This window comes from Cyclopterus lumpus, chromosome 9, assembly GCF_009769545.1.
Source record: "Cyclopterus lumpus isolate fCycLum1 chromosome 9, fCycLum1.pri, whole genome shotgun sequence".
Taxonomy (NCBI): Eukaryota; Metazoa; Chordata; class Actinopteri; order Perciformes; family Cyclopteridae; genus Cyclopterus; species Cyclopterus lumpus.
The window spans coordinates 11769109-11797033 of NC_046974.1; the positions used below are offsets into that span (position 1 = coordinate 11769109).

General features: G+C 40.6%; 2 protein-coding genes across 2 annotated transcripts in view; one reads left to right on the forward strand and one right to left on the reverse strand.

The window, feature by feature from the left end:
- dtx1 (deltex 1, E3 ubiquitin ligase) overlaps window positions 1-10580 on the forward strand; it is a 39464-nt gene extending 28884 nt beyond the window's left edge. The window contains exons 4-10 of the mRNA XM_034542604.1: window positions 547-608; window positions 761-922; window positions 3272-3333; window positions 3471-3629; window positions 4675-4836; window positions 6051-6140; window positions 6331-10580. Of these exons, the coding sequence (XP_034398495.1) occupies window positions 547-608; window positions 761-922; window positions 3272-3333; window positions 3471-3629; window positions 4675-4836; window positions 6051-6140; window positions 6331-6555 (922 nt within the window). The 3' untranslated portion in view covers window positions 6556-10580. The remainder of the gene's footprint in view (window positions 1-546; window positions 609-760; window positions 923-3271; window positions 3334-3470; window positions 3630-4674; window positions 4837-6050; window positions 6141-6330) is intronic.
- Window positions 10581-14262: 3682 nt separating this feature from the next.
- Window positions 14263-27588, reverse strand: LOC117736675 (rasGAP-activating-like protein 1). Its single transcript, XM_034542169.1, has 21 exons — window positions 27346-27588; window positions 26966-27022; window positions 25651-25764; window positions 25269-25330; window positions 24284-24413; window positions 23594-23675; window positions 23285-23425; window positions 23021-23112; window positions 22692-22809; window positions 22405-22558; window positions 21267-21331; window positions 20868-20980; window positions 20115-20307; window positions 19863-20000; window positions 18619-18763; window positions 17849-18021; window positions 16742-16879; window positions 16157-16292; window positions 15507-15627; window positions 15276-15352; window positions 14263-15147 (listed from the first exon to the last, which is right to left on the reverse strand). The coding sequence occupies exons 1-21, from the start codon at window positions 27450-27452 to the stop codon at window positions 14999-15001; spliced, it is 2505 nt and encodes an 834-aa protein (XP_034398060.1). The 5' UTR covers window positions 27453-27588; the 3' UTR covers window positions 14263-14998.
- Between the last annotated feature and the right edge of the window lie 337 nt (window positions 27589-27925).

A 27925-nucleotide genomic window follows, 5' to 3' on the forward strand; every position in this document is an offset into this window, starting at 1 on the left:
CATATTAAGGCCTCAAGTGCTTTTGTCCACTCCGCTCCACAGATCTGGAAGAGTGCATAATACAACTGTCTTTGTCGTCTGTGTTCGCCATGAACTCCACCCTCTCCAAATGTCATCCTAAATCAGGCTCTGCTGCAGTGCTTTGTACATGAGTCAAGCTGTCTCAACCCATTGCAGTTGTCTCCGTCTCTGTGGTGGAGCACATGTGACATTTTAACTTGAGTGTTTTTTTGTGGCATCTAAGGGCAGAGCGAGCTGCTGTTCTCACTTTTCTCAGCTTTGGCATAACAGGCAGTGGTGCACGATCAGAACAATTAACTGCTCATTTTAGAAGTTACATGTTTTTTTTTAAGCTTGAAGCCCCCCTAGCCACACATGTGCGATTATCAATATTTTGTGTAGATCTTGATGTCCCAAAATGGCAACTAGAGGTGGTAGTATGACCCTAAATAAATGTATAATGTGCGCTGGTCACTTTCTGTGGCTATGAGTTATTTTGGAAAAACACCAGTCCAGAAAGTCCTTTTGTTTTCTTTCCTTGTGTAGGGTTCCTGCCCTCCCAGTAAAGAACCTGACTGGATCTGGACCTGTGCACCCGGCACTAGCAGGTTAGTCAACATTCACTGTCTACCATCTGCTCAGAAAACAACCAAAGCAAGTGATTTTTATGGTCAAACTCTTATTGATCTTGAAAGACTTACAATCAGTGTTTTTTCCACTCTTGTGTGTGTGTGTGTGTGTGTGTGTGTGTGTGTGTCAGGTATGACAGGTATCCTGATGTGTGCTGCAGGTCTGCCAGTTTGCCTGACTCGGGCACCCAAGCCCATACTGCACCCACCACCCATCAACAAGAGCGACATGAAGCCTGTGCAAGGGATCAACGGCATGCGCCGCAAAACCAAGAAAAAGCACCTGAGGAGAGGTAAGATGGAGGAAATCAAGGAGTAAACAAGTAAAAGTGTAAATGCTACCATTGTATTTTCATTGTGTGCTAGTGAATACATTCTAAATAGACCAGCGACAGTCGGCAGACTTTCTCTGTCCTGCCAACCTTTGCAGGATTCTTCCATTTCAGCTGTCTATAAGTCTGTTGTTTAGCATGCAAACAAAATCAAACAGGTTTTTTATTGTGGTCATAATTGTTCATTTAATGCCTGCCATTTAAGCTCAGTGAGGGTTATGCAATAAATCTAACCTCAAGGTCGTTGCTTTACCTTTCAGAAAGCTCCTATACAATGTAATGATGATTGCTAGTTCAGATTTATGAGCCCATGCAGTAAAAGTGTTACTGTAAACAATTTTATAGGTGTTACACTACATGCACAACAGAGGCAGTTGTGTAAGTAATTAACAAGGGACTGTTGTACCGAGCTGGTTTGAGAGGGGAGCTTGTGTTTAGTTGGACGCCGTTGTGCTTGAATAAGTAAGTGCTGGTCGATGGAAGCCGTGGAAACCGATGGCCCCCTGAAGGAGCCTTTGTCCTAATAGAGCAGTGAGGCTGTTGGGCTTCCATCCCTGCACTGTGGTTGTCCTCTTCAACCCTCCAGAGCAGATGATGCAGCAGCGCTGTGTTTTACGAGTCCCATATAGTTTTCTATAATTTATCAGGAAGGACGTGATATGCGGCTTTAAATTTACAGGAAGGTTCCTGCAGAGGATTATGTCTCCAATTGCAATGATGAATGGCTAATCTCTAAATATAAAGGGTGTTTTTTATAGAGCCGTTCTTTTGTGGAATCTCACCTGAAAATCAATAACTTCTGATAGACTCAGCCTTCGCCCTTTCGCACTCTCAAGTCGTCCAATACTAACGCTTGCTCGGTGGCCCTAAGCCACAAGCTGTGACGCTCCAGGCACCTCTCAAGGACGTGTCGTTTTGGACGTGTCAGGGATGGCGTGTAGGGTTCCACTAGTTACAAGCATATAGCGTCCTTTAAAAATAAACTAATAATGTAATCTGATCTTCACAGGAAATATGGTTGAGGCAACAAAACCACTTAGTTAGGTTTTGGAAAAGAGTGTGGTTGACGGTAACTTGACTAACCACCTACTCATGTGACGAGCAGGTGACCAACAAGTCACGTGATTAGCAACTCACGGGACAAAATGTCAACGTTTACGCTTGTGTTTGTTTGACCAATACACCTCCACCACTCCCGCACACCAAGTGCAGACTATCTCGCTTATTAAACCACGTCAGTTGCTCTGAGCCTCTAATACTGAAGTGGGTGGGTTTATATGGCCGTTAGTTGAAAGTGCAGTGCGTTGGTACGCTGATGGCCACTGAGCAGGCGTCGGTATGTCGTAGTTGGGAGTGAGACCGCGTTGACTGAACACAACAAACTTAACTCTAAAAATACCACAGCCATGCTACCATTACTTAGTCACAGCGATGGTTTGAGCTAAATGCTAACGTCAGCTTGCCTTACATGAAGCCATGCCGCAGGCCTTTCGTTCATTAGAAACTATTAGGAAAGTGTGGGCCTTTTTAAAGTTGAACCCTATATGTGCAGTCTGAGTGTGAACACAGAGATACTGGAGGGTGGTGAGTGGAATGGAGATGTGTTTTTTCTTGTGCAGGGAGATTTGGGCTTATCCTTCTCTGCTTTTTGTACAGAAAAACAGTTAGGGAGGCTTTCGATCCAGCTAATGAAGCCATCAAATAGCTTTAGCAATTGAGTTTCTTCTGTCTTTCTCCTCCCCCTTTTCACAGCTCTCTGCCTCCCCTTCCCTTTATACCTTAACATTATTTTTTGGCTCAGTCTGTCTCTGAGCTCCACTGCTCTCCCTCCCTCTGTTGCCTGGCTGTCCCTCAAATGAACAAACAAAGGCTCCGGGGGGAAAAGAGGTTGCCTGTAAGCGTATTAGGGGTGTAAGCTGTGGGTGTGCTCTCAGCCATGCTAGCCTGGTTGCACACAGGGATTATCAGAGAGTGTTGGGAAGGCTGGGTTGTTATGTCCCAGTTTGAAGGTGACCTCCTCTTCAACATCACAGACATGTACACTACATTCACATGCACACTCTCGGCAGAAAATAAAGGGCTGCAGTCACGCTCAGGCCAAAGCAACTGCTGAAACTGATGAAAGTTTGTCATCCATCAAGCTGTTCTATAGCGGTTATTCTCTTGTGTTCAAATAACAAGCAAATGCCATCCAATGGTCCATCATGCTATTTTTCTTATTTACTTGTGGTATGTGGGTGTAAGTAAGTGGCAAGATGTTTTTTTCCCCCGGTGGTCATCTCATCTCGCTTCTGTTTATTCTATGACAAGGCAAAAACCCAGAGGATGTGGTGCGAAGATACACAGAGAAGATTAAAGTGGTGCCAGATGAGGTAAGAAACACTTCAAAGTGTTGTGTCCACCAAGCGATTGCCTCTGTGACCGTTTGATCCCCTAACTAAGTGTGAAAGTCTCATAAATACAGAGTCATGTAGAATGAGAGCTTAAGTATTTTGCTTGGCTATTCCAGGACTGTACCATCTGCATGGAGAGGCTGGTCATGTCATCAGGCTATGAAGGCATCCTGCAGCACAAAGGCATCAAGCCAGAACTGGTGGGCAAACTTGGCAAGTGTGGTCACATGTACCATCTGCTGTGCCTGGTGGCCATGTACAACAATGGCAATAAGGTGGGTAAAAGCTTGTGAGCCAGACGATGTTATGATGTCACTCTAGGCTCAAATTCTAAACTTGTGATGTCTAACCGGATTGCATGGCACTGGCAGATGATCAGGCTTCAATATTGCTGTACACAGATGGGGATCTTATGCAGTCTTATCAGATCAGTCATATTGGTCTTGACAGCCAGACTTTGTAAAATCATTATAAATGCAGCTCACTTCAGTTCAGTATTCTTGCATGAAATACAACTACAAGAGGATTGTATCAATGTAACATCAACAACATTTGTTCTGATTTCAAGGCAATTTATCAAACAATATGAAAAGGCAAGGTCGTGCAAAATTCCTATTTTCTCCCTTCCCTCAGGTGGTATCCGACCATGTGGTTAGTTTGGTTTGTCCAGGTTTTGAAGTATCCATATACATATTTGCTTGCCCCCTGCTGTGGTAGACAGAGCCTTGAAAAACTTGTTTTGAATGTTTCAACAGCACCTTTACAGGAAAAACATTCCTATTCCTCTCAATTAGACCCTGTCAACGGCTGTCTTTGGGACTTTTGTTTTTTCGCTACTTGGGGGGGGAAGCATTAACATATTATCACCTCTTAAATTTGATTTGTCCAACATGTTTGCAAACAGTTGCATTTACACATCCAGTAAATTCAGAGCAACATTGGCATGCATTTGGGTTTGTGTTCCTAGCAACCTGATAAATCTCTTCCGTAGCTGTGGTTTGGTCTTTTCCCACAAATATACTGCTTCTCAAGACAGTTTTAGGTTTTAGGTGAGAGTGAACCAAAACAACACATCATTCATTTGTAAAACCAAAACAATGAGCTGAAACATTTTGCAGATCTTAGGGGCAGAGTTGTGTGATATTTTTCAACCCAAACTATTTGCATGGCACTTTAGGTGAAGTTAAGAAAATAGTATTTTTTTTGTTTTGGTGAACTGACAGTATAATAATTGCAATATGACACAAAGCAATACATGTCAATATTATCGCATTGTGTTATTATTATCATGCCATTAAATTAATATTTTCTTCCATCCAGGATGGCAGTCTTCAGTGTCCAACATGCAAAACCATTTACGGTGAGAAAACCGGCACCCAGCCTCCTGGGAAGATGGAGTATCACGTCATCCCCCACTGCCTGCCTGGCTACCCGGACTCCAAGACCATCCGCATCGTCTACGACCTTCCTGCTGGGATCCAGGTCAGAACTGTGTTGCTTCACTAAATCCACCATGCTGCTTTTGTAAATCTGTGCCCTTTCTTCAACTGCTTATCCGCTTTAGTTTGACGGACGGTTATCAGTGCAGAAAGGTGAGGTGTTGTGGCTATGTAAGTCACTGAGGAAAGAAACGGCCTCCCTAAAGCCCACACAGCGGTGCTGGGCAGAGATAGACTCTTTGCCAACGTGTATTTATTTGCAGGGGTTTTGTAATGAATTCATCATTTAGTACATCTACCAAATAAATAGATTATGTAAAAGGAACATTGACGCAATTAATTTACTGTACATCACATTTACAGTGGAAAGGAGAGCATGTTTGGGTTGGTGAGATGAAAAGGTTGCATATCTCATCCTGACTGCTGAGAAGGAGCTTTAATAGAGTCAATAAACTGACCTTTTTCCACCAGAAGAACAGGGTGAATGTCCCAGGGGATAGATAATACTGGGGGTGACCTGACCACTGAGGTCAGCATAGCAGCACTATTGCCTGGGAACATTTCTGTAGCTCTCCTGCCTTAAAATCACCAAATGAATGAGAATGATCACAGAAACAAACAAAGTCAATACATCCCTCCACATGTATAAATTCAGTATATTTCTGCTGCTAGATTGGTTTGTTGGTCCATCTCATCACGTCCATCATGTACTCACCCTTTGAATAAGAGAGGATGGCAATCCAACATTTTAATCTGCCCCATTAGCGTGTCTAATAAAGGCAGAAAATAACCTAAACGCTCTGAAAAATGAAGTCCCTTGTTTGTTTTTAAACCTCACCAAAATAAGGACTAATGTGTCACAACAAGACAACTCTAACTACCTTTGATTCCTTAATTAATAAGGGTGCACACAGACAGTTTCCATGCAGATTTCCGATGGGTAAACCCACCCCCCCCCCCCCCCCCCCCCCCCCGCCCCCACACACACACACACCAGATGCCAATGTGAATGTATTAGGACTTATTTGCTTTTTCACATCAGAGCCCTGAGACCAACTTTCAAAAAATATATATTGAAAGAAATAATTGGATATTTACAGTAGCATATCTCAAAATATTTTTTACAAAAGGCCATTGTCAGCCTTGTGAACAATAAAGCTCGCCCTGTGGGGGCTATTAACATTTCCTACACAATTAATTCCTAATTGGAAGAGAAGTAGTTATAATGCTTTTTTTTTGTTGCTCTTTTTTCACCAGACCAATGAGCATCCCAACCCCGGGAAGAAGTTCAGTGCAAGAGGGTTCCCTCGTCACTGCTACCTCCCTGACAATGAGAAAGGCCGGAAGGTAAGCTCCCCATGTTGAGTAAATCCCAGTGCACCTGGATGCATAGAATTCCTTAAATTACTTGTGTAACCTCGGTTTTCTAAGAAGCATGACAATGTCTTTCATTTGTTTTGAGACATCAAAACAAATGTTATGAAAGAGGACTGACATTATAATTATATTAAGTATTATTATACTTTTGTCTCTCCAGGTACTGAAGCTGCTGATCATGGCCTGGGACCGACGCCTCATCTTCACCATCGGCACGTCCAGTACTACAGGCGAGTCGGACACGGTGGTGTGGAACGAGATTCACCACAAGACAGAATTTGGATCCAACCTGACCGGCCATGGCTACCCCGACCCCAACTACCTGGTCAACGTCCTGACAGAGTTGGTGGCCCAGGGGGTCGGTGAGGACAACTTGAAGGACTGATGGTCGGCTGAGCTGATTCACAGGAACACAACCCAACATGCCCCGCCATCTCCCAGAGGACAGAACCCTGCATGACGGGCCAACAAGTAGCCGACAACTCTTTAGTCCCCACAAACCAAAATACCCTGCGGAAGTGGTGACACAAGAGCAACGGAAGCTAACTAAATGGTGTGGTTATGGTCGATATTTTAATTTGAATAACCTACGGTTTCCTCCATGCTGTCTCTTGATCGATGCCTTGAGCATGTTGTATTCTTGCCAAATGTTCTCAGAGGGTTGAAGAATACAAAGACAAGGTGAGATTTCTGTCTTGGTAAATTGTGTTTAACCCCTTTTCGATTACAACTGAAGCTGTTCTTCTGCACTTGATGAGGACTCATATTTGTAAATGGGCCCATATTTGTAAATGCTGAACTCCAGAATGCATGGCCCAGACTAACGCTGCATAATGAAGGTTGGGTAAATATCTGCAATCGGATAAAGTGTCTGTTTCTTGCTTGATATTGTGAAGAGAAATTTAAGAGAATTTCAGCATTTTGATTAATCCAAATGAATTGATTATTTGCGTCCCCCTTTTACTCTAATAATTGATTACTAGTGAATGTGTGTCTGTTAAGTTGCACTGGGCATCTCTGACATTTTACACTTCTAAGACCTTTGGTCAGTTCTCTAAAATGGAAGTTTGTTCTGTCGTGCACAAAGTTGATTCCAGGGAGATAAAGGCTATGAAATATTAATGTTTGGTAATAAGCGTATGTTGTATGGTTAACCTTGTGAACTGTCTATGAGAGGAGACATGAAATAAATGAAACAAGCATCTTACCAGTCAGTTTGATGCTCGTCATGAGGTGTTGTGACTTGACAGGCTGAGGTTGTGAAGAGGGATTTGCTATGCTCCAAGGTTGAACTCATTTGTTTTGTTGACACGCTGATGATGATGATGACCTCTGTGAACATAAATCCTGCATTATTTTTCTCCTTGTTGGAGACTAATCCAGGCATCTTCACAATCCATCATTCTGACCATTCAATGGGCGATTGCGGGCTCTGTGGCAATAACATGCTGACTTGAGGTCCTTTAGGAGAAAAGCTGAACATGCTTCTAGCAGATGGATGTTTCTCTTTCAAACACCAATAGTTCTCCCTTGGCGATCCATCTCGGGCTTTAGCTTGCCAGAGAGCCACACGTCTTGTTTTCTGCTGGGCAGTACGCAGCGCTCCACAAGCTCCACTGCTTGTACAGCGAGCAGGGAAACATTGTATTCTTTGCGTGAGCTCATTCAGTCATTGAGTTGATAGAGCCGATCCTGATGTACATCCCCACTTTCCTCCCCCTACCCGGCAACAGCAGAGTACTTCATTCTAGAAACCTTGTTCTTGAAAAAGAAATTTCATATTTCCCCCTCAGATTTTATGCCCATGGGGTGAAGACTGTTTAAAGGTCCTTCAATGAGGTCTTGTGCTGTTTCTGCGCTCTGAGATAAAAGATAACCCAGTCCTGCATAATTCTCCATTCATATATCTGATACATTTTAATGAGAGGGGGTGTTGATGTAAGGTTTATCGTGTGGACACCCAGCTGTGAGCTTAATTTTGGAGTGAATCATAGTCTTCCATAGCACTTTGAGGCAACGGTTTGGTTTAATCAGTCGTTACATTTTTAGGAAAATATAAAATAGCAACTAAATCTTCTTCTTTTTTTTAAGTTGATGTTTATAAACCGGCTTGCGATGCTTTGAAAAATAGGCCTATCTATCGATATACATTTGCAGATGTGATATATCTTTAAATTCAAGCTCAATTTGAGTCAATGGTGTAAGTTTAATTTATTTTTATACTCTTCTATATCGTAAATATAAAGATGGCCCACATATCTATACACAGGCACATGTTAACATGAATACATAAAATCTGGCAGAGATGAATTTGTCAGTATGTCAGGGACTGTTGAAATATGTATGACATGTTATGGATGTCTTATATTACAAGTAGTCTTAGCGTATGCTGCTCTCGTTACCTTAATGTAGAATCTGTGTAGATGATCCCCTGTGGGACTCCAATAAATACAGTAAATGTGTCTTTATTATTGGTGGGGAGCTTTTAGAAGCATGAAGATGTCCGTTCCCCCCTTTTTTTTTAAAGGCCCTGAAAACACAATACTCCCAAAGTTAAAATTGTTGTTATTTAACATTGTTTTAATGCATATCCTTGCTTTTGTCTTCAGATACAATGCAAAGAGTAATTAAAATACTTTTCTGTGAAAAATTCAAACTTTCTGGCACCTGCACAGGCTTAAACAAACTATACAAGTGTGATATTTGACCCAGGTGTTGAAAACAGATATTGTTTGGCCTGTTCCATCTCAAGTTCTCTCCTTCACAACCTTTTTGACTCCCTTTATAATACGGGACAGCAAGAGATAATGCTTCCAACCTATCAGGGACATTTTTCCATGTTGAGAGAAGTTTAATCAACCAGAGAAATCCAAATGTTTGCTTCTTTGACTTTTCCTTTCCATGTGTTGGCCTTGTGGTATGAATGATTGCAGGCCCTTAAGACTTTTCAGGTGTGTACAGACTTATATTGGATCGATGAATAAAACATGGTATGGTATTGGTCTGATTGAGTGAGGTGATGTATATGCAATTTACAATTTTTAAAATCTTATACATGATTTATGTGTAGCAAGAAGGCATTTTATTTGTTTGAGATGACAATGGATGTTTTCTTTATGGGGTGCCTACTGTACCTCGTGGATTCTGAACAAAGGGGTTGGGATCCAAAGATCACATTATGTGTACTAGAAAACATATATTTTTGATGTCTTTTTTTTTCAATGATGATTGTCTCTAAAAGAATGATTACACAACATTACTGTCTAACTCTTATTATGATTCATAACATACTACTTTGCATTTGATTAGAAGTGGAATAAGGGGTGAAATCAATTTAATCCTAACTCATAAAGTATACAGTTGTACTCTCTCTTAGTATCAACTGCAAACTTTACTTCTTTTTCTAAATGATACCTTGACATGTGTGCTTGTATCTCGTTGTCTGTGCGAGTGTGTGAATGTGTGCCGAGTGCATAAACACGTGTTAGGTTCATGTCCCTTAAAGATGCAGTAATGTTCTCCGAGAGGTGCATGTGAACCAAACTGTGAGCAAGTTTATTGACGATGCATACGTGAAGGCAAATCAATGCAACAATCCGCAAGCGCAAATGACATCACGTCCCTGCGTGAAGAATATCTCTGCTCGCGAGGAGAAACCAATGCTTTGAGGGCAAGGAGCCTCACCTGGTGCATGACTTCTCTCACTGCGCTTCTGCTCACAACGCTTTTTATGTTATTTTATTTCTGACAGTAAGTGGGCGGGCCCAGTCGCCGTTGTGTCAATACATTGAATTGGTTTCAACCCTCGTCTATACCGACACAGACGCTAGGTGGCGGTATCACGGCGGGTTTCAAAACCGTCACTAAACGCCACTCGACTAGATCTCAGACGCGCGCGCAGATCTCATTTGTGCTCGCGGACGCTGACGTGGATTTGCCTTCAGCTGCATAGCTTTTTGCATAATGGAACATCATAGCTTCTTTAGAGATATCACACAGGTCTTCTGGTGATTTAGCACTGTGGTTTTGCATCTAACTTCAGTTAGAAGGGTTTGTTCCTCTATCGTGTTTGGTTTATGGGGACGAGGCAGCGTTTGGCTCCTCTCCTCACTCTTTTGACCATAAGATAGTTTTACATCTGAAGTACCCATTTTAATTGACAGTTTCAAATCATGATTTGTGTGGTTTAATTTCTCTTAATCGGTCTCTACATATTGCTATTTAAAATGGTTCATAAAGAGAAACTGAGATCAACTAAAAGCAAGATATAGAGAGACATTGATTAAACTATAAAGGGCTTCTTAATCTATCGGTCTTTATTGAATTGTGATGACCTTGTTGCATGTTTGTGTGTTTCTTGTGGAAAAATAAATGTGCCCTGGACTGGGGTAGTTTGTTTGACCTTTTGTCATCTTGGCTCCCCCTCGTTTTTCCTTCCACTTGGTGGCATGTCGTCCTCCATTTATCTTCACCATTTCCTTCTCCACAGGCAGCTCTGTGCTAGACTCATTATATGGTTATAAATTAGCTTTGCTGGAGCTTTGGAGTGCAGCAGAAATGTGCATTACGGTCATTTTCTGTAACTATGTTGTTGCTGTGATTGGCGCATAGGCAGGCCTTTCACCTCGGTCATAACCAGCAGTCTTCTCCTCTTTCCTCCTCCCATCACTCACCTCTCAAGCTTAATGAGAGAGCTAGAGTAAATTCAGAAGAATGTTTTGGACTCTTTCACTTACAGTCTGAATAATAATGTTATATTATAATAGAATAGGATATTCTACCACTCAAGGGACTGATTATTTATAGATTAAGGGCTAATTGATTTAATTTTTCCACAACTGCATCTGGCAGGAACATATTTGGAAACAAGTGCATGTCTTTCTTCTTGATGCATTTCATAGGTTATAACTAAAAGCTTATCTGCTATTCTTAAAAAATACAATTTACCACAAAGTCTGACTATAATTCCTATATAATTGTAGGCAGATGCCAGATTCCAATGTCACAGAAATAGATAATTGTGTGATTCCTAAAAACACACTTTCATACAAGTGTAATTGTATTAAAATGATTAATTAATTAATGACAAAATAAACGGGAATTAAATCAAATTATTATAAATAATAAATAAAAAGATAATTTTAGAGTGCAAATATCCACTTTTTATTTCATACACCAATGATGGTTTCAAAATGTGCACCATGGTTTAATTTGAAATGAATTCAGTGTTTAACAATTCTCATGATTTATTATTTGATCCATCATTGAAACGGTGGCAGGAGGACTGGTGTTCACACGGTCCATGGGAATTATGTAAGTTCTGTCCAAATCCTACGTATATTTGTCAATTTTTTCATGAAATTACGCAATTCTCCACTTTCTAGTTTTTGTGGGCGTCTTCTTTCTTTTTGTGAAATTTCAATGCCAACTTTTAGGTGCATATACTGCTACCTATACACTGGATTATGTAGAACAGGATCTAGTTTACATTAGTCTGTCTTTCCAGTATCAGTGCAATATGAATGCTATAAATGATTAAAAAGTCTATTATTATTATTATTATTATTATTGTTGCATGTTTTTTCTTTCTTTAACTGCCAGTGGTGTTGCATGGTAAGACAGGTGGTTTAATTTGTCATATAATTGTGGATATTCTGCCTCAACGGATGAGGCTGATGTGAAAAGAAGAAGAACGTTATACAGACCATGAGACAAATAAATTATCTCTGCTGAAGCTCTGAGGTAGGAAATTTCTCGACAATTCACGAGATCATATGATATGGTCTGTAATAGACATGGACATTCAGACATCATTCATTGGGATTTTCACTTCCTGCGAAGTGGAAATCACTTCGTTGAGAGCTTGAGAATACCAGAAGTTGATATTACAGCCAATTTAAGGAGCTAATTGCTTGCCTTTGTAGGTTTTTAGAGAAAAGACAGAAGGTGGTGGGGTAGGAGTAGCAGACTGAATGTAGACAAGGACATCAAGGTAAGGAGAGGTGGACTTGAAAAACACTAAGATCTCTACACAGCTGAAAAGTAAAATTACATGATTTTTAAAATTGAATGATTGTGTGTCTCGATCAAAACTGGAGAACCACATGGAGGGTCATTAGAAGCAGCTCAGCTATCTCCGAGACAGGATCGATACTATACATTTAATGACTACAATTAAATACAAAATGAGAAATATAAAGAAAGCTGGTCAGATAAGACATGAATACCATCTGCCCGCTTGCCGTACAATCAGCCGTTTACCGGGATCATAATGGTTTATCGGTGGATAATCAATTCCTGAAAAACATTTGCTAAACATTTGCTAAATTAAAAAATATATTTCAATTTAATGTTATCTGTTAGTCTAAAAGTTCATTCTCAGCAATATCAGTACAACGCAGGATTTTCCAGGATATTTTATTTTTTCATCTCATTTTCCATGTGTCTTCTATGACCTGAAAATGTATCAAAGATAAGTTCTAACATACACATTAATGAGAAATTGTAGAAAATAATAAAATACAACAGTGAGCTTTGGCTCTGCTGCCTCGATAAATAGTCTGGTTCTCACAATATTATACAATTAGCGGGCTATACAATGTAAACATAAGCCTACAGGAGCGTGCATATAGCACCTGTAAATTATAGATAATAAGGCTACTCAAAGTTCAATGTTAATGTGTTTTTTTTACTTGTATGTCAGGAATCTACATGCCCACAGACCATTTTAAAACATGCCCTTTTAAAAAATCGTTATAATTATCAGAAGTTATCAATGAACCAAAACTCAAGTTAATTGTAGAGGTTTTCTCTGGCTCTCAAACTTACCGCAAATCGCAAATCCCTACCACCACCCAACTAAACTCCTGTTTCCAAGATAATTAAAATGTCACCTGATCTTCAGCTCATGAACTTCGTCTTTACCTCCCGCCATTTTCTCGAAAGTGCGCCATCGGCACTGTGGATGTGCAACTCTCAACGGAGATGAGAAGCAAGCGAGGTGGCTCAGTTTCAAGTTCCGTTTATTTATAGAGCACATTAAAAACCCACAAAAGTTGACCAAAGTGCTGTACAGAGGTAAAACAACAATACTATATAAGATGGCTCACTCCTGAGCTAGCTTCAGAAAAAGAAAAAAAACTATGTTTAATGTTTTATTTTGCCCAATCGGGTAAGGGATTTACTAGCCCAACCGTTTCATTTTACTTTACTCGGCAAGCTAATTGTTTTTAGAAAATCTGCTCAAACTAAGTTAAATCTATAGCTATTATATTTGTGTGCATGCATGACAATAGTGTATTGGTGGAAATATGTACTTTTCTCTATAATTTCAATTAAAACTTCTTTTTTTTTTTGTACTCAAGTTCTCAATTAAATCTAAAAAGAAAATAATTACTTTATATTTAAGTATTTATTTTACACAAAATAATATGTTGTTGTTTCATGTAGAATATGTATTTATTGAACTACCAGAAAACATGTTATGTTGCGATAGAAGATTTTGGCCATTGTCCAGCCCTAATTTGATCGAAAATCAATGTCATCCATTGTTTCCCATCTTGCTTTTGCTTGCGTAGATGAACGCATGTTCCCACGCAATGTTGTTTTACAAGCTGCAGTTTTTAACACTGTTTACTTATCAATTGTAATAAATAGTTGTATTTCATACAGTCTGATTTCACGCTCTTAGTACATTTGCACTGCGCAGCCAGCTACGTTAAGCTAGCACCTCGACTTATTTGCTTACATCAAACTTGGAGTAAAGAAAGCAAGTTTACCTAATTGTTAATCCCACAATTCACTCTCATGGTATTTTGTATATTTAGTTCCGCTTCGTCTCTTCCAAAGTTGCAAACACTGGCGTTTGACTTTAGTGAATTATGATTATTGCTGCCTCCGTTACCTCAATTCTACCCAAGTTAACCTAATTAATCAATAATGAGGTGTAATTTTGTAAGCTGGTATAAAAGTACAGGCAGTAGTGTTTTTCCTTTTATTTTTTCACAATAAAAGCCCTCATTTAGGGAATATCTCATACGTAAGTGACATCTTATGTTTACTAGTTGAAGAATGTAGAAAATTGATTGTCATGTCTGGCATTTGTACTAAGTGTAACATTTAATGGCAGGAAGAGTGTTTATGCCACTCATACATACCCACAGTTCTTCCTCTGATGAAAGACTGTACCAGGATATAATGTAAATAGCTCCACAGGCAGGACGGCCTATTGAGGCTATCTGGGAGATCACAGATTTGATCTATATTCCACTCACTTACCTTCTCTATTTATGGGAAAGACACTGAAACTACATGCTCTATGGGAAATGGCTTTAAATTATTTTTGCTCATCGTACAGGCAGCATTTTACTGTGGCATGTGCACCAGTATTTCAAAAACTCCTGATGCTATGACCTATAATGTTAATGTCACTGCTACACTACGACCATGGTGATAAATTGCCTCAATAAAATACAAAACGTTGATGAAAGCAATATCAAAACACCTTCAGACATTGTAGATTACACTACAACAAGCTTTTTGCATAAAAAAATGTTTGACCATGACTGAGGTCCTGTACAGTATCTCAAAATATAAAAGCTTCTTTTCACATTTCACAACAAGTGGATGCAGGCCATGCAAGAGATCGCTTGTTATCTACATAAAAGTCAAATCATGCTTCAAAGCCCCCCCTTTGTCGTTAAGTATCATAATCTCTCCCCGGCGCTGCTGAAGTCGGTGGCACTCAGAGAATACAAAAGATTAAAAGTGGCAGAATTCCCTCAGCTTTTTACAGGCATTAGTATTAGTAATCCAAGTCTGTGTTGAGTCTAGGGATTCAGAATGACACTGGTGCCGTCCTCTTTTTCTCGGCGCTGGAAGGTGGCGTGAGCCTGCTCCAGATCCTCTATCACCACCAACAGGCGAGCAGCAATTCTCTGACCTGCCTTCATCCGCTGAACATTGCATTCTGCACCATCTGTGAGGCAGAAATTATACAATGCTATCCAGCAGAAATAGATACTCATATTGACAACACAAGGCTATCCACATTAATACAAATCCATCCACCATGGCAGAACATGTACAGGTTAGATGCAGCCTCACCTGGGTGAACGTCAGAGTTGATCGGTTCTCTATTGCTGGATGTCTGATCAGCGTCTGGCATCTCTACATATTTTTTCCTGAAATATGAATCTTATTATCACTGAATATTCTCCAAAGCCATTTTGCCTTTGCAGGGCAGTGCATTCCTGTGTTGCAACATGGACCTCTAGTGTGCAGTAAATTAACTGCACCCTAGCTGGGAAAGTTTACAGACTGTTTTTTGCCACCGACCTGAGTTTGTCTCTGCCCTGGAGAAGCTGCTTGTATATGGTCTGTGTCTCTCCATCAGGATCCAGCGGATCACTCCAGTCACCCAGTGTCACAGCTGAGTGGGTCCTACTGCAGCCTGTAACTGAGAGCCCGCCTTGTATTGAACAGTGGTGCTCTTCATCTGAACCTCACACAGGTACACATTATATATCATTCCACTTGCCAATTTGACAGAGGTCTCATAGTAATACAAGTTTGTACATTTTTAATGCTAGCATATCTGTTGCTCAGAACTGTGAAAACCCACACAAGCAAGTTAATCAGATGTAGCTTTTAAAAGGTGTCTAAATGTAATTGTTCCGAGAAGATTGCGCTATGATTCTCAGAGCTTCTTCTCCACATGGCAGCTACAAATTGAGGGTTTTGCCATGAAGTACAGATCACCAGGAGCTCATTTGCTCTTTGAAGCCATCTACAAATAAGTTGACCAGGAGGGAAATAATGTATGTTGGCGGTCAACAATGCTGAGATTATTTTAATTCCTGATGATCCTTCTGGGGGACATGTAGTTGTAATTCAAAATAAATGTAGATAGTTACACTACATCCCGAGTCCCAATAGAAGGATTTAAAAATGTGTGCGGCTATAAGAAGTAATGAAAGCATGATTACCAGCACGGTCCGCCTGCAGGCAGCAGGTCCACTTGCCACTGCGATGAGCCCCCGGGTGGAAAGAGGGCAGCATGCGCTCATTGTAGATGCTGACCTTCCTGATTGCTGACAGCCACTGGTTCAGCTCATTGACATTCTACACAGACACAAATATATCATGAACCATTAGACCATTTGGTGGTCTATTAAAGTCCATACAAAAGTATATGGTCAATTAAATCACATGTTTACAATATATATGCCTTCCCAAACTAACTAATATGTATTTATCAATTTGTTTATTTCATTGGGACAAAGCATGTTAATGCACATCAGTATAAAAATGCAAGATGTAAACATGCCGGAGAAATAATGCTCTACCATTGTCAGCGTAATTGTATTTGATCTTAAATGTTCTATATGACGTGTCAAGAAAGTGGTGGAAAAATAATAATAATAATAATAATAACTATATATTTTTTTAAAAGGAATAGTTGACAAATAAATTAGTTTGATCTGCACCGATCCAAGAAAAAGCATTTCCGTGGCAAACTGAAAAAGGTCAAGAACACTGTTGGTGACTGACTGATGTCGGGACCAACGCACCTTGCATTGGATGTACATGGTGTGCAGCTGTCCGTCGTTGTCCTGGCTGATGACTTGCATTACATTCTGCTGCTGAAAGGCATTTTCATCCACCCTCTCCACGGCACACACGCAAAGAATAGGGATTGAGGAGCGCACCTGCAACAATTCAGCCACAAACCACAACACTAATTAACACAAGTATGCAGGCTGATAAGGATGGGTCATGCCTGAGGCGTCTACACGAAGGTTTAAGTGAGATAACATTTGATCACATAGCAAATTAATGGAGCAGTGTCTGATACTGAGATACGTTGCACACATTAGGCTTAGTTTTTAGATTAGGATGAACCATGCGAGACAAGGAGGAAGTGAAGATTAAATCAGCATCGCAGGAAAGGCCACTTTAAAGTGTAAATCAGCCACTTCCAGTAGGAGCTCGCTTCACTGAGACTGGAGTGCTCCAACATTGAGTAAAGGGGCCAGGACATTGTCTACAATCTGATTTGCAATGTTAGCATGAATATCCACAGCCTTCAATTACCCCTCGCCTTTATTCCACTCACACAAAGCCGAGACTGGCTCAAAGAGGGAGCTTTTTATTGGGCTAGAGAGAGCCTGCTCCCCTCTCCGTCTCCCTCTCTCTGGCTGGTGAATGAGAGGAGATCATTATCACAAGGTTAGGCACCACATGGTAATATTACTAATGATGTTCTCACAAGAAGATCAACATGAATACAATAAAGAAAGCTGGGGATGACTGAAATGTTTCCTCTTTTTATGAGTTGATAAACATCGTTAAAAAGGGTCTACCCTTTGACAGTGATTAATTCACCATCAGAGGGCATATCAGCTTCTAATAATGGCTGATTAATTTTCACATGACTTGGATTCAAAAGTTGACTAAATCTATTTTTGGCTGGTATACAAGACAAGGGGAATAAATAGGCATCTATTTGGCTGACGTCACCAGATGTCACAGTGGAAGACAGATTCAAGAACAATACGCTACACAGGAACAAGATAAAAACATGAAACAATGGCAGGTTGCCAAAATGGCTAGTAAAGTAGATAAACATATGTAAATATAAACAATATAACAATACAACCTACTGGTTCAGTACTAACCTGCCAATCAGATGTCTTGGCGTAGGACAGCGTCTCACTAGTCAACCAGAAGTAGCGTTTCTTGAAGGCAAAGCGGGATAGCAGTTGTGGTCCCTCTGCCTTGTGTTTGTGGAGGTATCCCTCTTTAACGGTGACTGAGGGCATGAATACAGCCCTCTGTGGCACCTCAGACACTGCAGAATGAAGATGAAATAGTTTTAAACAGCGAATGTAAAGAAACACTTTGCAACACACATGTTTTAGCGTGTTCAATTCTTCATTTTCTTTCATTTGTCTTTGTTGGTACCTCAGCCTCCTTCATCACCACATGAAGGACAGCTTCAAAGAGGCAGAACAAGCCTCCATTGCTGTCCAACAAATCCACTTGAAGAGCATTAAATGTCAAACTGGCCTTTAAGAGAAAAGAGTGGGTGTGGTGTGCAGCAGGCGGCTGAAACATGATATATCAGAGGGGGAAGAAGTTTCACAACAACAGCCTCGCTGACACACGACAGTAAGAAAGCAGCCCAGAAACTGTTGGGTAACCAGTGTGGCGTGTACGAACGCCTTCGGCTTCTCATTCCAGCTCCCCGCCAGCTCATTAATTATGTCACTTCTTTTTTAGTCTTTCAGCTAGTTATGAATATTTCACCACTACAGTATTGTTTTGCTTAATCCTGATAGCAGCTGGGAGCTGCTCACTAGCAGCTGGCCTGTGGCTGATTAGCTCAACAGCATGACCTGCATCCTTTTAAAGTTTAGCGGTGTGTGTTTACTATTGTCATCCTTACCAATGTCATGATCTATATCAATTAACTTGTCCAAGAAGTCTTTGACAGAAGCCACACTGCGTAGAATGATGGGATGGAGAGGCGCCATCCACTGCTCCTTTCCGTGACCCAGCTGAAGGCCCAAGTTCCCAACGCTTTGCAATGCCTGGTGACCAAAGACACAATTTCCACTCAATGTTCACATCTCCAGCACATCAAATCCCCAGTAACTGACAGAACTCAGTGTGAGTGACTGCATATCTCAAAGTCGGAGATCAAAAGGGTCCCTGAGGCCAAGCATGCTGAGAGGCCCTTTGTCCGGCCCACACCTGTCCTAGGGCGAGGAGGAAGTCCCTCTCTACACCCCTCTCTGATGCTCCGCTTTGAACCGCAGTCTCGTCGTGGCACACACAGAGGTAAAAATAGCATTTTCTCTTTCTCTGTAGAAGACCCATGGCAACAGCACTTCAGCACCATGGACAGCAACCACAGAACCACATGTGGGAGAACAACAAATGTTCACTTTTCTTCTAAAATGACACCCCTGATGATGTCGAGGGTGTTTAGTGTTAGCGGCAGTCAGGGGTCCCTTTCTTTCAAAATCATGGTGAGCTCTGTTCCCTTCTATGCCTTTCTTGCCGTCAAAAATGATTTTATTTTTTTTGATTTCCATTTGTAATTTGAGCTATTTCCACATGAAACAGGATGTTTGAGGAGGTATATTGTTTAAACTTTATACTTAGTGTAGTTGGTAAAGCAATTCACTGCGAGATGTGCCGTGTAGGATCTTGAGTTGTCACAAGTTTCTACTTATACAAAATAAATGATTCCAGCCTCTGGGACATAACAAAAAGGAAACCTTTATTTATAGGTTATCAATAAAATTTCAAGGAAGTGCAGCTTTTATATTGACATAAAACTAAAAGTTACTTTGGGCAGATTTGTCAGACTCAACAGTATTATGTAATTACCTCACAAGGTGAAAAGGTAGGAACGGCTCAGTGTTTTACCTGCTGTTATTGGGCATCATTGCACACAAAGGCACTGCTGCCTGCACATGTAGTATAAACATGGTACGATCAATTCCTGCTTCATATTTATTTGTTTAACACTTGCAAATTAAAATTCCTCAACGTTGGCAAACAGCATGTGTCCTCGCATCCTGTTTACTGTTTTTTTTTTTCAGACAAGTGTAATGTCTGGAATAAGTTAGTCATATTAGTGTGTGTACATTTGTCTGCATTGTAAATTGTCATAAATTGTACCTTGGCCAGCAGTAGCAGTGTTCTGCTTGTACGTGTATCAGCGTGCTGATCCCTCAGCTGGAACAGTTTAGGTGTGAGGATTGCAGGAGCAAAGAAACGCAGGAAAAAGAATCCACTTATGGCCAGATACTTCACATCCTGTAAAAAGTATGTTAACAGCTGTAATTGTAATGCATTAATGATTAAATGTCAAATAAATATTCTCCACAGATTTATAAAAATGCTTTTCCAGCTGTTTGTCTCCAGACTGACCTCATTCTCAGGTTCAGCAAATTGCTCCTCTACTCTCTTGTGTAGCTGTTTGAAGGCCACTCTCATGACAGGAGGACACTGATCAACTGAGCCCACAATGGATTCGATGATGCTGGTTAAATAGCTCTGCAGTATCTCCACGCTGCTGTCCCGGACTTCAGCCTCTGACACTGCACCTTTAAATGAAATTCGTCTTCACAGAGTAGGACAGATTGCGTCAATGACTGAATCCCTGCATCAGGAAACTACAGATATACAGAATCCAAAGGTAAACTGACTATATATAAAATTTAGTCAGTTTCCATGCCTCTTGTAACATAACTAATAACCCCTCTGTTCCTGATTATGTCATTACATGTGAGAGCATGCAATGCGTTTGAGTGAGCAATTGAAGACGTCCAAAGAGATATATAGACAGTGAGTGGAAACAACAAACAAGGTGATTGCAGCCAAATCTACTGCAGACAGACAGCACATTAGATCCTCGATGGACTCAGGGGGCTCATAGCAGTTGCCAAGCAACAGCCGTCCCCCTTTTTCTTTCATTTTCTCACATTTTCTCTCTGGGCTGAAGTGTGAAGGAAGCGGGTAGTCTCCTGTGGCAGCTTTTCCATTTGACCATTTTAACACATAGATTGTGAACTACACACATGAACCTACAATCCATATGTATGATGTGTGGCTTAAGACAAACACCTGAAGCAGATCTGAACAATGTTTAGGTCAGAATAAAGAAGTCATGGTCTGTTTTACCTTGTGCGGTTCAGATCAATCTTACATGGGTCCAGCTCAATATACTTCTTCTCATCAAAGATGCGGTTGATGATGGGCTTCAGCACCTCATGGAGATACAGCATGCCAACGGCCTGACAGCAAAGCAATACCAGATGTTGAATACATCTAGTTGTGTAAATCTACATATTATAAAGAGTAAACAAGGTACAGTATAATGCAGCAAGGGTCCATAAAACATGCATCTAATCCAGTAGATTCATTTAATAGAGGTAGGAAACATTAAGGAAGAAAATAGCACAAATTAGCCAAAGGATTAGAAATAATTAACAGTCAGATCATGCTTTCACTCACAGTAGCAACAGAAAAATCAACCCTGACAATCCCTGATAAAATAAAACAACAGATTCATTAATGCACCTTCATGAACTGTTCCATGGCCTTGGAGGAAAGGGAGTTGGAGCGAAATAAAGTGTTTGGATCAGCTATGAGAGCAAAACAGAAAAGAGATTGATTAATTAGGTTTTTAGAAAATGATAACATAATTTAACGTCTCCACATAGCTTTTGATTTAAAAAAAAAAATCAACTCTCTCTCTGTGTCCACTGAATTAAAAGCTTCCAACGAGTGTAATAAGGCAAAATATAAGCTTTCACAGAGACCCTCATCAGGCACATAATCAACTTGATTTAGATCTCTGAGAGTGCTTCATTAAATTGAATTGAATGTCGGGTTTTTGGCCTCATTTCAGGCTTTTGCTCTCACGTGTTCATGCTTTTTTTCTATTTGGCATACGTTTATCGGCTAAGAATTGATTTGCTTTAGAAACACAGAGCCCAGTGTCACAACTGAGGGGCGACTGACCTTGCTGAAACATTATAGAAATCCTTCAAGGTGGCGATACATAAATATCCACAGTGACAGGTAGAATATTTAGATTTTAAAGATCCAAACATGTGGAGAAATGTGGGGTTTTGATTACAACCCAGTCGGTGTGCAGTACATGTTCCTTCTCTTTACCAGTGCCCAATTGTAATGTCTGGCTGCTTGCAACATCTATTCCTGACCAAGTAGTTACCGTTCAGATCATGTGGAGTTGCTATGGTAACATAGGCACTATGCTTATTATCTCAAACTACACCAACTAAACCAAACTCAAAGACCAGAGCGCAACTCTGTGTGAATTTACAATAGGGATGTGGTGCAGAGGCAAAAACATGATTAATACAGACAACAGAGAAGCCATGAAAATAATGTTGGGTAAGTACATAATTGGCATCAGGGTGGAAAATATAGTGCTGGTAGTTGAGCTGCCCACACATAGAAGTCAAATGTTCAGAGACCTTGATGTCAATTCAGAGTTTAAATAGAAGCATCCCTCAGAAGGTTTCTCTGACTAATACGAATACTGACTAACAGAGATAAACTTGTGTAGGTGTGTTTATTATTTAATGTTTTGAACTAGATAGCTCTGCATATCCGCTGTTTCACTTGCTAAAGGTTCAGACTGACAATGATCGAACATCTTAAACAATTTATGTTGTTCCTTGAACCTTACTTGTGTGGTTGACCTCCCGCGTGTTGAGGTAATCCAGGAAGGGCACCACAAGGCCCTGGCCCAGGTAAATCTTCACCAGGGTCATCGCCACATCCTGTCGGCTCTCGACCGTGTTCACCTCCTCCAGCATGGTCAGGGCACTGCTATCCTCCACCTGGGGAGAAGAGAGCTCAGGTCATGAAACACTGCTTACATGTACAAGGAGTGTTTCTGTTGGCCTAAAAGCCAAGGTAGATTTAGTGAATTGTCGTGGAGTCAAATGCATAAAACAATATAGCGATCCTGACCTCTGTAGGGGAGATGACTGACTCCACCAGAAGGTGAATGAGGGGCTGATAGTACACAGATGGCAAGATCCGATCCTCCACCAAACACACCTTCAGACGCAGCGCTCCCAGCTTGCCACTGGCAACAGAGGAAAATATCACAGAACCCAGAAAAAGGTTTTCAAGCACACCTTGGTCTTATCATGAGATAGGCTCCCATACAAATACCTTTCTTAAGTGCATTTTAAAACACTGAATGCTGCTCAAATTGCATCTTAAAAATTTCAGAAATGCTCAGTTATGCAAACACACAAAGTCCCCACATTGGACAAACAAGCACACCTCCTCACCCAGCATCAACCTCATTGTTTCCCAAGGGAAGCAAACGAAACCAGCCCTCCAACAGAGGTGTCTTGTGCAAACAAGCAAAAGGGATTTCTACCTGTGGAAAGAAAGAATAAACAAGGACACAATATCAGACGGGGAAAACCACAACTTGAAACGTAATGCATATTTTGGTGGGAAACTCCTTGCTTCCAGGTAAAGCATATTTTGTGATCACAACATGAAATATATAAAAATATGCCATACTACAGAATTATCAGCATCCTCACCTTCCCCAGAAAGTCATTCTTGCCCACCATGTCCCAGTCCCAGACCTCCACAGTGACAGTTCCCTCCTCACTCAGCTCTTCTAGATCTAACTCCAGCTCCAGGGTCTCTCCCCAGTGAGGGAAACGGGTCTTCTTGATAATCTAAAACCCAAAGGGTTGGGGTGTTAGGAGTTGCTAACACCTTACATATCTACACTACTCAAATAAAATGACAGACAACCAAACAACCATCAATTACAATAGCAGAACATGTATCTCTGGCTGCACTGAAACCAATACATAGTGCACTTGCACGCACTTAGAGCTCACCGAGGTCTCTGCACTGTGGTTGTTGAAAATAACTCTTGTAAATGGATCAGAGGTTCCAGAAATATCTCTTGGAGCCAAGTCTCTGCGGGCATCACCAGAACAAAAGACAACAGATCAATACATTTGAAAAGCTCAACAAACTCCTGTTACCTGTTCTGCAAATTGAATTATAAGCAAAGAAAAACAGCTAAAATGTTCCACTTGACCTTATTCCCTCAAACTTTATTCACATTCATTTGAGCATTTGAATAACAGAGTGTCAAGCTCTCATGCTCATTACATGCTCATTAATGCCCTGCTTGAGAGGAAGAGATTGTAGCCCGAGACACACAGATGGGGCAACGAGTGGTGTGATGGTGGCAGGATGACTCAGGAGGAGAGTGTGGAAGCCTGCGGGTCGATGGTGATGAGATTTCAGCACAAAAACACGGGTGGCATTGCCAGGTTTTCAGCAACAGTAATGTAACTTGTGACTAATGACTAGTTTAATCATTTTAAACTATAGATATGTGATAGTTTTACCACTTGCAACTACATTTACATATGCGTTTAGAGTCTACCAACCCTTCTGGTTGCAAGCCTGCTACTCTAATAGTTAGGCCATTGCTGTCCATTGTTATCTCTAAATGAGAAATAATTTCGCCTCACAGCAGTGGTAGAGGCAGGATTTAAAGCACACAGGGATGCTACCTGGCTTCAATGACTTGACATCGCAGGCTGATCTTCTCTGTATCTTTCAGTAGCTCCAGGCTCAGATGGATTTCTCCCTGGACTTCTTCATCAGGGTTGACCCTCGTCAGGTTCAGCCAGCTATCGAGTCCTGACCAGAGACATTACTCATGAAAACAGCCATCCTCTCAAGAGTCAAACATTAAGAGAGGATACAAAAACAGAAAAACTAAGGATGCAAATCATATTTTTCCAATAAACAGTTTTCTGTTAATTGACAAATTTATTAATCAACTGATCGTTTTGTCAATGAATCACTTAATTCATCACAAGATAAAGTATATAAAACTATTGTTAATTTTATTCAATAGTAAACAGAGTAGTAGTTTTAGGGTTTAGATTGTCGATGGATGGGGGAACAAGCAATTTGATGATATGACCTTGGCAATATAGTCCTTGATAGTCTGTCATGTCACATTCAATATATTCTGTTTTATTATTTCAGAAACACCAAACATAAGCGAGTGTATAATGTCAAGGACAGACCCGGAGAATATCCCTTTGAGTAACTAACTGACTCAGTGTATCGCCATGTAGAAATGAATGACACAAGTGAAGGCCACGCCAGGTGGCTCCCAGGAGAGATGCATTAGTATGCAGCAAACATTCCCTGGTTAACACTGAGCAATCTAATTAAACTGCAACTTCATCCAATATGTTATGCTTCATCACAAACCAGTTCATGAAGACAAACACAAGGATAGTCGTCATAATAATACATACATACATACATACATCAATGCGAATGCAAGTTTACACAGTTCAACTCAACTCTTAAATAAATGTAAGAAAATCACATGAAATGTGGGAGAGAGCAGTGAGAAACATTCCCAGAGTCTCAGTCTAAAAAAGGCTCCTCAATCACTCAGACCCTTGGTCCTGGGAAGCCGTGTGTGTTTAACCTATGAGCGTGCACCCAACCTGTTACAGATGTGTGCAGACATACCTTTAGCTTGAGATCCAATGGCTTCTTTGCTCAGAATTATCTTTCCGATAACATCATCATGGCTGTCGAAAGAAGGAAAGATAAAAGAAGAGGTTATCAAATGGGAGCTATTGAAAATGCTAAATGAATTTGAAGACTGATTAGAGAACCGGTGGTCACGAGGAGAGAAAAAAAAATAAACCTTTAAATCACTCAATCTGGGCGACCATCTGCCTCATGATGTTTGTTTATTCAAATTCTATGAGGATCATGTTGATTCGTGAGACAAGTTAAGCAAACAGTCATGGCTTGAAGGACTATAAATCATATGGCAAACTCTGTCGGTCGAAAGCAATGCTTAGATGTGGAATCATTTTGATACAGCTTTGTATGACAGTGTTACCCAATTGTGTCTTCGTCCATGACATGAAAGGAGAGTGAATGGAACCCCATCGGGAGGTGCAGTGTGTACTCTTCACCCCAGAAAGGACTGAGATTCTTCCACACGGTGGCCGTCCTGAAAAGAGGTTTCACATGCGTACTGATCATACCGTACGCAGAAACACATCACATGAATGTGTGCAACAATAGAGACCAGCAGAGTAATGGCAGGAGTCAGAAATTATTGTAAATGTGCCAGCAGTATAAGCCGTGACTTAACCACCCACACTACCTGAGGGTAGACAGATCACATGCTTATTCCAGTAATATGTAAAAGATAAATACTGGGGTTTTGGACCCCATGATGACTGATAAGAGGATAAAAGAAAAGAATGTGTGCCTTTTCTGACTTGGATTTTTTATCATAGGACAAGCAGGGCTGTGTATACTATTTTTGAAATCAGGAATGTGTCCATAACACTAAGTACCGAAAGTTGGCACTGAATGTCTGGTCAGATATTATTATTTTGTCAATATTAGACCATCTAAATAAAAAAGGATTTTAGAGAAAACCATGTATATATTATTTAAAGAAAGGTATTGAGAAAAATCATTATTTCAGTATATATACTGGATTTCAAAGAATATACCCTATCTTAGGGAAAATCTTAGCTTTCATCAGTATAATCAACCTTTCTGTTTGTACTGTACCCGTTATTTCCCACCTACATCTACCAGCCACATCATCCAGTTGGCCAGAAACACTCAGATAATTAGTGAGTGTCTGCAGTGAATCATGGTGCTGTTTTCCGTAACATACCAGATGGAACAATAGCCATTGCATTCACCCCATGTTCATTCTTTCACACATCAGACATTTCTTTTTTCAAAACGCTGGATTGCTGTCAAATACCTTTTTTTAAAATTTATTATTTGAATACTTTGGAGGATTTGTACTTTTTCCACTCAAACTGAGAACACCTCTGAACCAGCTTCCAGCATTCTCCTTAGTTACACCGGGAGCTCAATGCAATAATTGATGCACCCTCTCCATGGTTACCTGCGGGTGTTTTAAAGGAAGGAGTAGTATCAGGTTCTCTGGATGAGCCACGCTGTGGGCACCAACACCCTGATCATACAAACTACACTCGGGTTTACATGTGCAGAGTTGAGGGAGCCCAGCCAGAAAAGTAACCTACTGCAAATATTCCACCTGTTATGACAGATGAGCACTTTGACTGTAAGCAACAGACATGCTCTAGCTGTAGCTATGTATAAAACAATACACGGCATGTACATATACTGCAGATCTTCATTTATAATCATCGAGAACTCACCTGGCCACAACTTCATTGTCAACTTTTACAATGCAGTAAGGATCACTGGTTCCAGAGCTTAAGATGACGAGAAAAATATATGACAACATGAAACAGTTTAGCATGGTAAATGTGCCTATTGGTAAACTTACTGTGATTTAACTTACATTTACTTATGCTATGGTAAATTCGAGCAGACAAACCTGATTCACCTCTAATTCCTTCAATTAACATAATTCACATGAGATAACGTACCAGAAATTGGCGTTTCAAATATAGGCTGACTTTTCTCTCATCTAACGTTAATCAAACTGATGAATATCTATTTAACCGTGTTGAGACGATATACATTACAATACATCAGGTTTGACAGAAACACATGCCATTCCGATATTACTTACACGTCTTTGGCTGGGAGGTTCCTGCCCTCGACAATTCTAAAATAAAGAGATGTATTTTTGGCCATTTTAGACGAGGAAGCTATTAATCCAATTAATCCTGTTACCATACACGCTTATCAATAGTGCTCTTCCCCCTCCGCAAGTGAGTTTTCTTCATTTCATGGCACCTTTGGCGCGTGACGCCGCATAGCCCACCAGTAGCGCGCGACACAGGCGCGCGTGCAGCCCAGTCAGACCAGCAGGTTGAACACAGTGGGCCACAGTGTGGGGAGCTGAACGTGGTCGGTCTTATATCTGCTCTTCTTTTAAACGAGCCAAATGGATGAACCCGCCAGAAATGTCCAATCTGAAATAAAAAGGATCGAATAAACACATAAATACATTATGTGTTGTCATATCTGACATTGCTCACTATCTGTTTTTATTTTATGTTACTGCCTCTTTTTTTTTTTTTTTGCGCTTCCTTGCTAATTTATAAATGTGTAAACGTATGGCTATATCCTGTTAAATAGGTACTGGAGCGTCCCTTCTGCGATACAATGCGCCACCTGGTGAACACATTAAGCTACTGCACGTGTCA